This window comes from Poecilia latipinna, unplaced genomic scaffold (genome assembly GCF_001443285.1).
Source record: "Poecilia latipinna isolate Pla-1442-1.1 unplaced genomic scaffold, P_latipinna-1.0 Scaffold967, whole genome shotgun sequence".
Taxonomy (NCBI): domain Eukaryota; kingdom Metazoa; phylum Chordata; class Actinopteri; order Cyprinodontiformes; family Poeciliidae; genus Poecilia; species Poecilia latipinna.
Window position 1 is genome coordinate 108,495 of NW_015113583.1, and position 14,340 is coordinate 122,834.

Here is a 14,340-nt window from a genome sequence, read left to right on the forward strand (position 1 = left end):
CTTCACTTGCCCGTCACTACATAGTTGTCTTCCGTCTTTTGTCGTCAACATCTAAACCAGAAGTTGTCCTTTCAAAATAAAAGCATTAAACATCGAACCGGAAGTTATTTATATCTAAAACTAAATTAAGGCGATACGTGCCAAAAAGGTATTGAAACAAACAAAGAAACTAATTAAGGTTTATTTACAGTCATTCTTTTATTACAACTTGTGTTTGTAAATTTAAATAACAAACAAAATTTTAAGGACATTATTTTTATGTAAGTCAGAAACATTTTAGCATTTTCATGGACAGTGACATTATTTTGTTTTAGACAGAATGGCGAATGAACTGCAGTACTAATTTTGCAATAAGTATAAAGACATTTTTTATAGTCATATATTTTCTAGGAACAAATTAAATGCGTGAATTGAAACAGTATTATATGATGTGTTCACCTGCCATATAATACTGGCTCACCTGATCTAAAAACTGATATTTGTTGGGGAAAGGAAAATTCCAGTCAGATTTATAAAAAAATAAAAATAAAAATAAAACCTACATATACAACAGAAATATAAGAAAAAGAAAAAAATGTGGAAAAAATAAATATATTAAAGAAATTTAAAAAAAGGAAAATAAAAGGAAAAATAATGAATATATATAAATCTTTTCATTTTTTAGTGTTTTGTTATGAATAAAATGCCCAGCTGTTCCCGGCAGGCTTTACAGCACACAGCTGCCCCGTTAAATGAGACAAATACAGAGCGATGGATGCGCTGATTACAGGAGGAAGCTTCTGAATTAAAGGAGACGGAGGGAGGGAGGCAGGCATGGGGCACATGCGGGCGGCTTGCGGGGCTGCAGGGAGGAGCGCCGCGCTGGAAGCGAGCAGCAGCGTCGCCTAATGCATCAGAGGAGGCTGTGAGTGAGGAGCAGAGAGCAGCTGATTCAGGAAACTCCAGGAAGAGCTGCGAGGAGGCCCGTCTGAGCAGGTAGGATGCTACAATCTGTTCAATCTTAGAGAAAACAGCAAACAGGACGAAGTTCTTACTGTTTTAGGGTTTTAAACATGAAGCGGGGCGTTTTTATGAAACTGAAACTAAAATTAGATGCACCAGTGATGACAGACAGGCTACTGTACACACAGCAGGCTACATTTGAATCAGTCTCTATAGGTTTTAAATGTTTGGATTTCCAGTAGAAAAAGTTTTATTCTCTACTTTTACAACTGCAAGGGGAACATCAAATAAAAAAAACACACAAAACATGTGTCCATTGTTGAATAATTTATTTAAAGTACAAACTGCATGTTGAATCTGGCTGTAATTAAAACCTGTCAGGTCTTTAAGAGGACAGTTCTCCTCCAGCCTAAATTAGAGGCCCCAAATTGAGGCCCTGTGGCCCCACCCAGCCACAACTGGAACCTGGTGTTTAACTCTGTGTGGGGGCCACAGAGCTACACCCCAAAAGTAAACTTCAGAAGTGTCTGAGCATCCCGTGTGACGAACTGGGGGTTCAGGAGACACACAGTTAGAAACCCCCAGCATGGCGAGTGGGACTATTAGGTTTACTTTTAGCTTTTATTCTGTGAAATTGATTGTTTTATTGTTCCTTCAGCAAAGACTGATGGAAAATTGGATGGGAGGCGAAAACTTTTTCTCTCTGCAGCCTCACTGTGAATAAGATACATAAATAAAACCAAGATAATGCACAGCTCTTCATTTTAAACATAATGTCCATGAACAAACACAAAACATATGTAATCTTTAACATAATGTGAATTGAATGTCTGCATTTCTGATGTTAAAGTTCACTACAGCATAACTTTGAAATTAAAAAGAAATAAAAAATATCTAATTAATCAGAAATCTAACCTGAGGGGTCATGACCCCACATTGAAGATGTCTGTGTAAAGCAGGTAAATAATTTGGCTATGAAGTTTTGAGATACTTCACAGTTTCTCAAAACTAGATCAAAGCAGATTTAAGTGTTAGAATGGCCTAATCAAAGTCCAGATCTAAGAATTTCCACAGTCATTTGAAAAGCAAGTATCATTTTCCTTCCACGTCCCAATTCTGAACTACTTTCTGTTTGGACAAAATTCAGTTTGCAGAATGTGGAAAAATTAAATGGTTATAAAAACTCTGAAGAACAGATTTGACATAAATCTTACAATCATTTAGTTTTTCTTTGGGTAATTATTTTCTTTCAGAACTTCTAAAACATGAAATATTTGTGGTGAATGTTTTCTGACACCAAAGTTATGATGTGAAAACACTGAACCTCTTCTGCACAGAACAACATAAACTCAGAGTTTCTTCTTTTCTCATATACTGAACACTGAATGACCTTTGTGTGTTTAAATAACTCAGAGTTTTCTTCCATATTTATTTAGTCAAATTTACTGCAATTATTACTCTTCTTTTAAAACTGTTAAAATAGAGACAGGGGTGCCCAAAGTGTGGCCTGGGAGCCATTTGTGGCCCTTGACCTGAATTTTTAGGGCCCAAATGCAATTTAAGAGGTGAAGACATTTTCTAGTGAAATCTTAGAAACAACAAAGTATTTATCAATTTGATTACCAACTTTTTTTTGCTTTTTTTATTTAAAAATTATAGTAATAGTAATTATAGTAAATTACCACAAATATGCAGTAATATTTACTCAAAAGCAGACCTGGGTGTCTCCAAATCTGTATTATTTTCTCTAACTTGGCTAAAATGTTTGAGGACAGAACGACTCAAATCATGTCCTTTTCTTTGGGAATGTTTTATCATTTTATCAGAAATAAAAATCAGTCGACCCTCAGAAAAAAGTAAACTGTACGTGTCTAACACAAGCCTGCAAGATCTTTATATATATTTTGGGTATTTTCAATTTTAAAAATGATGCAGATCTGCTCTGGAGAAAATACCACAGGATGTACAGTCAGTGGTTCTGTTTACTATCAAATGAAAAAGAACAAAACTTGGTTATTAAAAGTCATGCATGCTCTCCATCGCTCACCAACCAGGTTTTAATTGGCTGACATTTTATTTGCACACATCTGTTTTTTCTGATGTCATCTCAGATGAAACTTTGTCAGTCTTTGTCCTTCCATTAAATCAAGTCGCTCCTTTGGAGCTGAATTTCATCGCCGTGTCTCCAGAGCAAACTCGGTCTCATTCGACACATTTGCATGTCCTTTGCAACCACAGATGTGTAAAACTCAATCATTTGCATCAGCAACTAAATGATAAATTAAAAACATTTTGGGGGACTCATATTCCAGGAACTATAAATTAATAATTTATAGTTCCTGGTAAAATAATAAAAACAGAATTTGGATGTGTAAATCAGTAAAATCTAATTTACTGCACATTCTTTCTCTACTATTCTTGCTAATGTACAGAATGTTTTATCCCCAGCTTATGACTGTTATTGTAACTATTATTGTCAAATTAAACTGCTAAATATAGTATAATATTTATTTTCCCTTTCAAAACCAATAAGCTACCATAAAATGTGTAGACTAAAAAAATACACTCTACTCCACGCCAAAGCAATGCAACAGCATCTGGTGATGACAGAACCCTGAAGCTTGACGTTTCAGTTCATCGTCACAGTTTATGCGCTTTATAGCATCAGAGATACTTTAACATTTAGTATTTAGTCCTGTTTTGTGTGAAATTCAACCAGCAGGGTGGCCTTTAGGTGAAACTGGACTAAAATTCAATGACTGGATCCGTTTGACAAATCTGTGTCGTACTAGCATTCTGCCTCAGAGCCTCCTTTTATTGTTATTTTTTTCAAAATACCTTTTGAAAAACTAAAATATGGCACTTGGCTCGGTTGAGAAGCTAAACTTTCATCTGATTCGTAGCTTCCCATTCACAGGTCTGATTCTCACATCGGTCAAATCAGAAGCAAATGAATTAAAACAGATTCTTCAAAATTTTGTTTAGTATTTGGTAAACCTTTAATGAAGCCCAAAATAATATTCATAGATCATAGATATAAATATAAAGAAACATAAATCATCCAGATCTAAAATTGGGCAAATTTTTTCTATTAATTACTGAGAATTTGACATACTATTGTTTACTAAAACAGAAAGCGACAAACCTTACATTGTTTTATTGTGTTTGTAATGTAAACAAACTTCTTAGTTGAATAGAAATAATTTTCAGGTCAACCTCTGTCAGAAGGATGAATAAATGTAAACTTAATGTTTTATTCTGTCACAAAAAGATGATATTTTAATGCTTGTTATAGCCTAAAGTAATTATGTGGTTTACAGACTCATTAAAAGGGCATTTCCGTTTCTAAGGACTTTTGACTTCATTCAAACATATGCAAACTAATTCATGGGTAAAATTTGGGCTGAACAGACATTTATCAAACAGATTTTGTAGGTTAATACTGTGAAGCATAGAGACATTATTTAAAAAAGAAATACATTTGATATGTGAAATGTTACTAAATTCATGAAAACAAAAAATATGTTTTTCCTTGAAGTACTTTCATGTAATCTTGCCTCATCTCATAATCTGAATGGGCAGTAAAATGGGAGTCAGACATAAAATGGTCAGCTAATATAGATCTAGATGCCTCAGATCTTCACTCTGCATGTTTGACTGATGAAATGCTGGAGCACATGCAGGGTGTCTTTCAGCAGGACGGTGCTGAAAGAAAGGAAAGAGGAGAAAAAGTAAAATGTGCTTCAGAGTTGGGAATCTTGAGTCATTGTTGCCTTTTCCTGATTTTCTCCACCACCTCTGCATTTAGCTCTGCAAACCTTTGGTTCTGTCTGATGAGCAGAAGTCAGACTCTTCTGCACTGGTGCTTGGCGTCTGTTTATCTGTGCTGCCATTATTGGTCCCTCTGTGCTGATTGCAGTTCAGTGGAGTCTCACTTTCTGTTTGAGATGTTTGGTGCATTTGATTTCTGTCTTGGTGGAAACATTCATATTTCTACCATAGGGCCCATTTTTCTGTTACAAAGAGCAGAGCAGGTCACTATACAACACATCAACAAATGAGATATATAGAAGACAACAACAATTAAATGGGATGCTAATTAAATTGACATATATAAATTGTTTTTTAATATTATTAACATTATTATTATTATTATTATTATTGTGTTTATTAGCTTTTTGTTACTCATTTAAATTGCCTTGTGAGCCTCCTCATCTTCTCCTCATGTGGATATAAACATGGTTGAATTTAGCGCTTTAGCATTAGTGGAGCTAACATTCATAATTAGTGCTTTAGGGACATCACAGCTAACTTTTTAGTTCAATAGTTATAAACATCCAAATACATGAAAGACAAAACATCGAGTCAGACGTACGGAGTCAGAACCTTTAAGGTGTAATGATTTGAGTCTTAATGAATAGTTTCAATCTAAAACTAAAACATGCTTGAAGGCTGAAGGTGGAGATTTTGGTTGTGTTTTTTTCCAGCTGCCATCTAATTCTTGGGTTTCTCTGGTTTATACAAGGCGGGGCCGCCTCAAGCTTAACTTATTTTTAGCACTCTCTTTAATGACAAAAGATGAAACAGTGGAAACGTGGAAATTAGTAGGCAGTAAAAGCAACATGTTATTATGAAGACCCAAAGTAGAGTTAAAAAAAAGAAAGCCCTGGTTTTACCAGAGTGAAGCACAGCCCTGAAAGCAACTGGTGGACTTCTCCCAAAATAGCCCGGACAAGCACAGGCCGCTAAATCATACATCACTGCATCCAGTTTTCCAACTCCACCCGTCCCTTCAGAGGTTCTGGTGGAAGCGTTTGGTTCCCTGTAAACCATGGAGGACTTCTGACAGGGTAGACATCCTTTTGCAATGTCCAAACGCATAAACCATAGCCAAGCAGCTGCCTTTTACCAAAGTCCTGCACATACATTAATCAGCTTAACAAAAAATGTATTTAAATGAAGCAATCAATACAGCGAATAAAAAGAAAACAGCTATGCTGAAAAATAGACGGGCAAATGGTGCGAAGCTTTAGATTGTACATCTGCAAGAAGTTCTACGGTTGGAGGAGGTTAGACAGATAAAAGCAGCTTTTCTACTATTTCCTTTATAGGTCAACAGAAAGCCCTAAAATTAACCCTAAAAGAACAATGAAGGCTGTAAAGTTAAACAAATACAATAAAAATAAAATAAAAGATCCCAGTGAAAGGCCTGGCAGATAACAACCTACAAAAGAATATAATCTTCTAGCTGGGATTTTATAAAAACTGGAAGCTTTGCATTTTTTTAACCACTGAAAAATAATTTTCAAATTTTAAATTATTTGTCACTGTCACACAAAAATTTTGTATATGTTCTTTTTTCACAAGCTGAGAGAAACTCATTTATGTGTTTATCTTTAGTTGCATTGGTTACTTCACAGGTCTGCCTAAAGATCACTCCTCCAGCTGCAGCTGATCCAGATGCTGCTGCTGGTGTTCTGACTAAAACCAGGAGGATAGAGAACATCAGTTCTGCAGCCTCCACTGGCTCCCTGTGGCTCAGAGAATAGACTTTAAAATCCTGCTGTTAGTTTATAAATCACTGAACGGTTTAGCACCAGGAAGGTTCTCATATTAACCTTCCACACCTCTCAGATCTTCTGGTTCTGCTCTGCATCAGAACCAGAACCAAACATGGAGAAGCAACTTTCAGTTTTCATGCTCCTCTAATCTGGAACAAACTTCCAGAAAACTGCAAAACAGCAGAAACATTGAGTTCCTCTAAGTCAGGACTAAAAACCCACCTGTTTATTAATAACTGGAACATCTTTAATTGTAGTCTGAATTCCAACCTTTCATCACTTTTATTTATTCTTTCTCTGCTCTGTAATGCTTCTTTTTGTTTCTTGTTTCATGTTTTCATCATGTAACGCATTCTGAAACACCCTGTTGCTGAAACTTTAATTACAAATAAACTTGACTTGAAATGTGGCTGAAAAAGCTCGTAATATAAACATCTATTGATTTATTACATGCGGTTTGAAGCGGTTGGATCATTTTGTCTAACCGAGTCTGACTTTCAGCATCTTTATTTGAGTAGAACAATTAGAGCTTAAAATGTTTCATACTTATATTTAAACATCTCAGTGATTGTCAGATGCATTGTGAATCCTTCTGTTACTTATGTAACAGAGTCTGAATTAGCCTGTATCCTTTTTCCACTGATATATTCTTCACAAAACCGATTACACGGTAACCGATACGTCCAGTGACTCCATCCGTTGGTCTCCTGTAAATATTTGTTTTTCCTTGCATGTAACCAGGGTATTCTGGTAGTCTCCCCAAAGAGGTTTATTATGATGCATTTCAGCGCTGAAAACCATCACAGAGGCTTTTAAAGGCATTAAAGCAGATGTGAAACAATAGAAATCCTCAGCTCCAGAGTGCACTCTCATGTCATTAGCTTGAAATGTTTTGCTTGCACATGTGCAGCTTCTTGATAGATGAGTTTGCAGACAACAACACGTGTGAATCAACACACAGCTGCATGTTTGGGCAGCAGATTCACATTTTCCTACACAAAGTCTCTTAATGCACAGCTTTACACGTTAAGGTCAACTGAGTAAAGCTACCTTCTGCTGTTATATGCTTTTATTTTAATAACTTTCTTGTCAAGGTAGCCATGGTAACAGAATTCAGTTCTTCCTGCAAGGGTTAACAGAAAAGGGACAAAAAGCAACTAAATTTCATCTTCACTCCATAAGGAAACAAGGGTAGTAACTTGGACTGAAGTTTATCTGTATGACTAGAAATGTTTTTGGAAACATCTGTGATTGTTTGCTGATGTAGAGGTCTGCACAAAGCAACAGATAGTGAAACGACTGTCCATCCATCCATTTTCTTTACACCTTTGTCCCTCAGTGGGGTGAGGAGGTGCTGCTGCCTCTCCAGCTAACGTTCCGGGTGAGAGGTGGGGTCACCTGGACAGGTCGCCTGGACAGGTCGCCAGTCTGTCGCAGGGCAACACAGAGACACACAACCACACACTCACATTTGGAGAGGCCAATTAACCTGACAGTCATGTTGTTGGACTGTGAGAGGAAACCGGAGTACCCAGAGAAAACCCACGCATGCACAGGGAGAACATGCAAACTCCATGCAGAAAGACCAGGGCCGGGAATCGAACAGCTCGAACAGCAATCGAAGGCAACAGCTCTACCAACTGCGCCACTATGCAGCCCTTGAAACGACTGTAATTATTACTATTTGTTCTTGTCCAGATCTTATGTTGGTTGATGAATGATGAATGGTTAATAAATCAGCCCAGAACTGGCTTTAATAAATCAGTTCTGGGCTTCCTAACATTGACCAGATGCTACAAGCTAATGTTGGCTAATGCAACAATGGCTAATGTTAACCATTGTTGCATCAATAAAACATTTGTGATCCATCTGGTTTGCATGTTTCTAACCTTTTTGAGGTTCAGTCCTCACTCATTTTTCTCTGTAATGTAACTCTAGATCATTCACATAAATTTACCTGTTTTTCATGGAGAATGCCTTAAATATTTGAAAGAAAAATGCAGCTCAGTTCGGCTTGACTGAAGGAAACTCTGGTGCCATTTGAATGTAAATGTGAACGCCAACCAGACCGGAGACCGCTCCACAATCAGGGTTTGGTTGTTTGACACAGTGCAGCGTAAAAGTGAACACACCAGCTGGAAGTGTAACAAATGTTGCAATTATGGTCCAAAATCAAACCAAGTTCACCGGACTAACATGTATTAAAACAGTCTTAAGGATATGCCTCCCATTCCACTTTCAGATCCTCAAAACCAGCAGCAAACCTCCAGGGATCTGCTGGGAACATCTGGAACAATCATCTGATGAATGATAGAGTTTAGGTATAAGAAGTAGAATCTTAAATTACAGCGTTCTGGGTGTTTTGACTGCCTTTTGAGGATTTCCTGATAATAAAGAGCTATAATAGTAATGAATGCCTAGTCTACCTCACACAGCCCTGTATTAACCTCCTTTCTTTCCCTGTGTCTCTGCAGCTGAAGGCTCCAGTCCCGGGGTGAACAGAGAGCGCATCCATGGCTTCGGCAGAGCTCAGGAATGCTGGAGACTCTTCCACTCCCAATCTAAACCTGGGAACAGAGGATGGTTCTGCTCCCGGCACAAACAAATCCTGCCCAGTCCACGCTTCCGCCGGAGAGGAGGCGAAGAGGAGTTTCAGGAAAGGCATCGTCCGACATAAAGACTATGTGAAGATCTCCCTGCCGGAGTCCAAAGTCAACCACCTGCCCACTGAGTGGTGGAAGACGGTGATCGCTTTCTTTTACGCAGCTTTTAACTTGGTTCTGACCACGGTGGTCATCACAGTGGTGCACGAGCGCGTCCCCCCTAAGGAGAGCAGCCCTCCTCTTCCTGATAAGTTCTTCGACTACATAGACAGAGTCAAGTGGGCTTTCACTGTGACGGAAATCAATGGGATGGTTCTGGTGGCCATTTGGTTGATCCAGCTCTTCTTCTTCAAATACAAGTGAGAACCTGATAATCTACCGATAAAAACAGATACAAAGTTTTACCAAGACCTGGGTTGGCTGCAGTGTTATTGTCACTAATAACAAACATATGAGTGGTGGAATTGAACATTTTAATCAAGTTAATTGCAGGGTCTGTAATTAATCAATCACAATTCATCACTTTTTAATTGAAAACCATCAACACAATAAGCAACATCCTCAATTCAAAACCTCTTTTTGCTGCTAAATTATTGAATAAATCGGATATGAGCTCAACAACAAACATATGTATTGTTTTTAATCTGTTATTTAGGTGATTTAACCACCAGATTGGTTCAAAGTGCCATTCTACCCATTCAGCTTTTATGTAACATCTTTAAACAAATCCTTCTTTGGAAATGTGACATTAGCCTTAGCATCTCTGCTGCTGCTACTTCTTTAGCTTTGAGATGCTAATCTAGGTCTGAACAGCTCTGCTGATAGGCTAACTCCTCTTTGCATAACTTGAATACAGTAGCCTTTTCCAGAATCCTGTCAGATCATTTTTGAAGCAGAAATTAACCCTCTGCCCTGAAAATTAATAATATAAAAATTATTCCCACTCCTGGGAAATTTTGATTTAAAATTATTTTTATTCAACAAGGAAGTTTGTTTCAAAGAGAAAATAGGGTAAACATCTCTCAAAAGATAATACAGCAAATTAAATTGAAAATACTTATTTTTCTTTACATTTTATTAAAAAATTGCAGGTCAAACCTTTCTAAAAGTTTTTATCCCCCTGATATTCTGATGATTTTTCTTTGTTGCACTTCAGTTCTCTGAGACAGGAAGGCCTCCTCACCATCACCCTAATGTTTGGCTCCTTCTACAAACAGAAACATGTCAGTGAATCTTACATGTGTAAATTAAAACTGCTGTGATGCAAGTTCAAATCAAACAGGTTCTGTGTTGCATCCTTACTTTGATTTTTATGTTTATTCTGACTGAAAGTAAATTTAATGTTTAGGACATTGAGCCTTGAACCTGTGGAGGAGGGAAAACATTAGGGTCCTGGAGAGGAGGCCATCCAATCTCATTACCAAAGAAAAGTTATCAAAATATCTGTGAAAAATATGCAAAAAGCTGCTTAGTAAATATAAAAAGAGTCTGTTGCTGTAATGTTAATCATTTTCCCTCCATTAATTGCAAATGACACAAATAATTTTCAATTACATTTTCTTAAAATTGTAAATAAAGACAGATTTTGTTTCCTAAAACTGCTTCAGTTTAATTTCCTAACAGAAACAAACTCTTTTTGTTAAATAAATCTTTTGATAGATTCAACACTGACAAGATAAATGATTTGTTTTGATTCTCCCTTATCTGTTGCTACACTCAAAATAAAATAAAATCCCAACCCAATCCCACTTTTTAAAATTGTGTTGATCACTTCTATGCATGACTATCTTACATAATATTATGCCTGAACAAACAGTTTGCTCTTCAGAGCTGCAGAGGAAGCTCCTCAAGCAGTATAAAGAGAATAAAAGCTTATATAAATAACTGATTTAGTTCTGCAATATTTAAACTATAAATGGCTCCAGCTCTTTGCAATTTTCAGATCTAAGCAATCATTTGCATGAAGTTATTGTTCGCAGGATTCTAACAAAGAGACATCAGCTCCATGTTTGCCACTCGATAGTGAGCTGGGTTTTCCTGTCAACAGGTCCATAGCTTGCAGACGGTTCTTCTTCCTCATCGGCACGCTGTACCTGTACCGCTGTGTGACCATGTACGTCACCACGCTGCCTGTTCCTGGCATGCACATGAACTGTGCCCCCAAGGTGAGCAGAAACCATCAGCCTCCTGTAATCAGCAGTGATGAGATTCATCAGTGTCTCTGAGGAAAATGTGATCCTCTGGCAGTTTGTGAGCTGAGCACAGACGAAGCGATCAGCAGCTGAACGGTTTGAGCCGCTGAAGATGTTTGAGAAGTTTTAGCTCTAATCATATTTCCTGTCGTCTCTGGAGGAACTAATAATAGAACGCCACTGTTTGATGTAGTTTGTTCATTTACATCAATCAAACACCAGGATGACTGAATCTTAAAAGAAAACAGTAAAATCTGAGACAGAACGAGTGAAGTGGTTTGTGTAGCTGCTGTGCTAGGATCTAATGCCAATTTTAAAGGGGCCAAAAAAAAAAATATATATATATATATATATAAAAAAAAAATTCCCCTCTCACCCTCCGTGGGTGGTCTCTTTCATCCTCTGAGCTCGGGTCCTCTACCAGAGGCCTGGGAGCTTGAGGGTTCTGCGCAGTATCTTGGCTGTGCCTAGAACTGCACATTTCTATATGTATATATATATATATATATATATATATATATATATATATATATGCAGTTTGTGACCTTCTGCCTCACAGAGCAGTCCTCTCCCACGACTCCCCCACTCAGCTCCTTCAGACTAGCCAGCAACAGTTAACAAACACCTGGTGGAACGGCAGAGTTCATTATAGGAGCTACTTCTCAGTGGTAAAAACATTGCTAAAAGGTTAATAGAAGTCATGTGGTGATGAGTTCCTGAAGGTGGACATACAGAAATATCAGGAGCATTTAAAGAGACAGTGGCCCAATTTCAAGGCCATAAATTAGGAAGCAAAAGTTCTTTTAAGAAACCTACAATACATTTTCAGTTCATCTTCCTAAATATGAAAGATGCTCTGCAACATCCTCAGATGTTTGTATTAGTCAAACAGCATTTATAATGTTATAATTTCTGCGTTTTGCAGAAGTAATTTGATGATAAGTGTTGCTGCTGAACCAGTATATTATTTTGTTTTTTAATGTTCATGTCCACCAGCTCCAGGGAGACACGCAGGCCAAGATCCAACGCGTTCTGCAGCTCATTTCAGGAGCCGGCCTCTCCATAACCAACTCCCACCTGCTGTGTGGAGACTTCCTGTACAGCGGACACACGGTGATGCTCACCCTCACGTACCTATTTATCAAAGAGTGTGAGTACTCAAACGGTTGCTCTCTTAGAATAATTCATGAGATCCTCTGGTTAATAATTGATGATTCATATTTTGTACTTCCATTCTGATCACCCATTGCTCTTAATGTTGTTATGCAACCTTCTATATTATTGTCTATTTATTTTTATAATCAATTATTCAAAGGTTGACAGACTTAAAGTCAAAGTCATTTCCCCATTGGGTTGGTTAAAGTAAGTTTGGCAGATGGAAAAGTTGTATATGTTGTTATTTGTTCTTAATTTTTCATTGCTTCACCACGACGAAAAATTGACAGCAGTAATTTGGAATATTTAGTTTACTCACTAAGCATTTAGTTTTAAACTAAGTATTTAGCTGTCTCAGAGCTACATGTTTAGTTTAGAGCTAAATATTCAGCTTGTAAACCAAATACTTAGTTTGTTAATTAAATATTTAGTTTGAAACTGTGACATTTATAAAGGAATGAATAACACATTAAAATGAATCCCATCTTATTAAATAACCCACATCACTGCTGTTTATTTCTGACTGTATAGCTTTATAACTACTGATGGCCCATCTGTGCTTCTTCCTCCTCTGAAGACTCTCCAAAGTCCTTCTGGTGGTACCACCTCATGTGCTGGCTGCTGAGCGCCGTGGGCGTGCTCTGCATCCTGGTGGCTCATGAGCACTACACCGTGGATGTGATCGTGGCCTATTTCATCACATCCCGTCTCTTCTGGTGGTACCACACCATGGCCAACTTACAGGTCAGAACATTTCAAACAGGCTGTTTTAATCATTAGAGATTGGAAAAAATAGTGCAGATAATTAATTGTTGTATTAATTCAGTTATTAAGACTAATGCTGCTCAGTCACCACCACTAAAGTGCTAAAAACAGCCCCCTCTAGTGGCTATAATACAGACCGCATAGTGGCTCTAAAAATCAGCTATTTAAATGTTTTCAAGTGAAAATCCATTTTCTGTGGAGAAGTATGAAGAAGCTATTTGAGAGTAGCTACTGTAGCATCTGGAGATCTTATTAATAAAGACAGGTTTATTTTATGATGTAAATGTGATTTTTGTTATTTTGTCTTGCAGACTCTGAAGTGCTCGCCCAATAACTACCTCACCAACACCTGGTGGAACCCCGTGTTCAACTTCTTTGAGAGGAACGTCCAGACGTCAGTGCCGTGCTCCTACAACTGGCCCATCAGCTGGGCCTCCGGCTGCCTCAAAAACCCCTGCAAGGCGTACTCCATGGTGCAGAGCTCACGGGAAGAGTGACCGGCCCGCCCGGAGCCGCGAATGTGTTGCTTTTCCTGGGCACAAAGCAAAAGATGTAAGAAGATCTCCACTGGAGGAAGGAACATTTATTGATTTATTTATAACATTATGAGCTGAAAATGGAGCGTTTTTGTAAACAACACTGTCTGGTCTGTTGCTGTATGTGATGTGGTTTTCCTCCATGCTAAGTATTTTTGAATTATCAGTGTCTCGAAGCCACAGGGTGCCTTAGTGTAGATGTACCAAAGCTGCCATGATCTGCCTCTCAGTCGACTTCTATCTGCTTTGATATCATTTGTTTTGTATTAATTTTAGCAGTCTTAGTATCAAAACTATAGCCTCAACATTGTATTAAAAATAAAGCAAACCAAATCGTGCGTGTGCTGGATTTATGTCGTCAATGGATTTATGTGTGTGTGTGTGTGTGCGCGCGCGCTCGTGATTACGTCTAAATATATGTGTTTGTCTGTGTACTGTCAATAGAAATCAAATTGTAGTGTTATATTTTATTATTGAATTGTATATCTTTTTTTGAAACCTGTCAAGGGACTGCAGATGGAAATTAGCTTATCTTTGAGCTGTATTGTCCCTTTCTAAATAAAGTTTACTTTAAAAAATAGATTCA

At 37.7% G+C, this 14,340-nt stretch overlaps 1 protein-coding gene across 1 annotated transcript; it reads left to right on the forward strand.

Moving 5' to 3' along the window:
- The first annotated feature begins 710 nt into the window (after nucleotides 1–710).
- On the forward strand, nucleotides 711–14,092 carry sgms2a (sphingomyelin synthase 2a). The gene is made up of 6 exons (XM_015049941.1): nucleotides 711–975; nucleotides 8,978–9,465; nucleotides 11,154–11,271; nucleotides 12,295–12,448; nucleotides 13,031–13,197; nucleotides 13,530–14,092. The coding sequence occupies exons 2-6, from the start codon at nucleotides 9,017–9,019 to the stop codon at nucleotides 13,713–13,715; spliced, it is 1,074 nt and encodes a 357-aa protein (XP_014905427.1). The 5' UTR covers nucleotides 711–975; nucleotides 8,978–9,016; the 3' UTR covers nucleotides 13,716–14,092.
- Nucleotides 14,093–14,340: the final 248 nt, after the last annotated feature.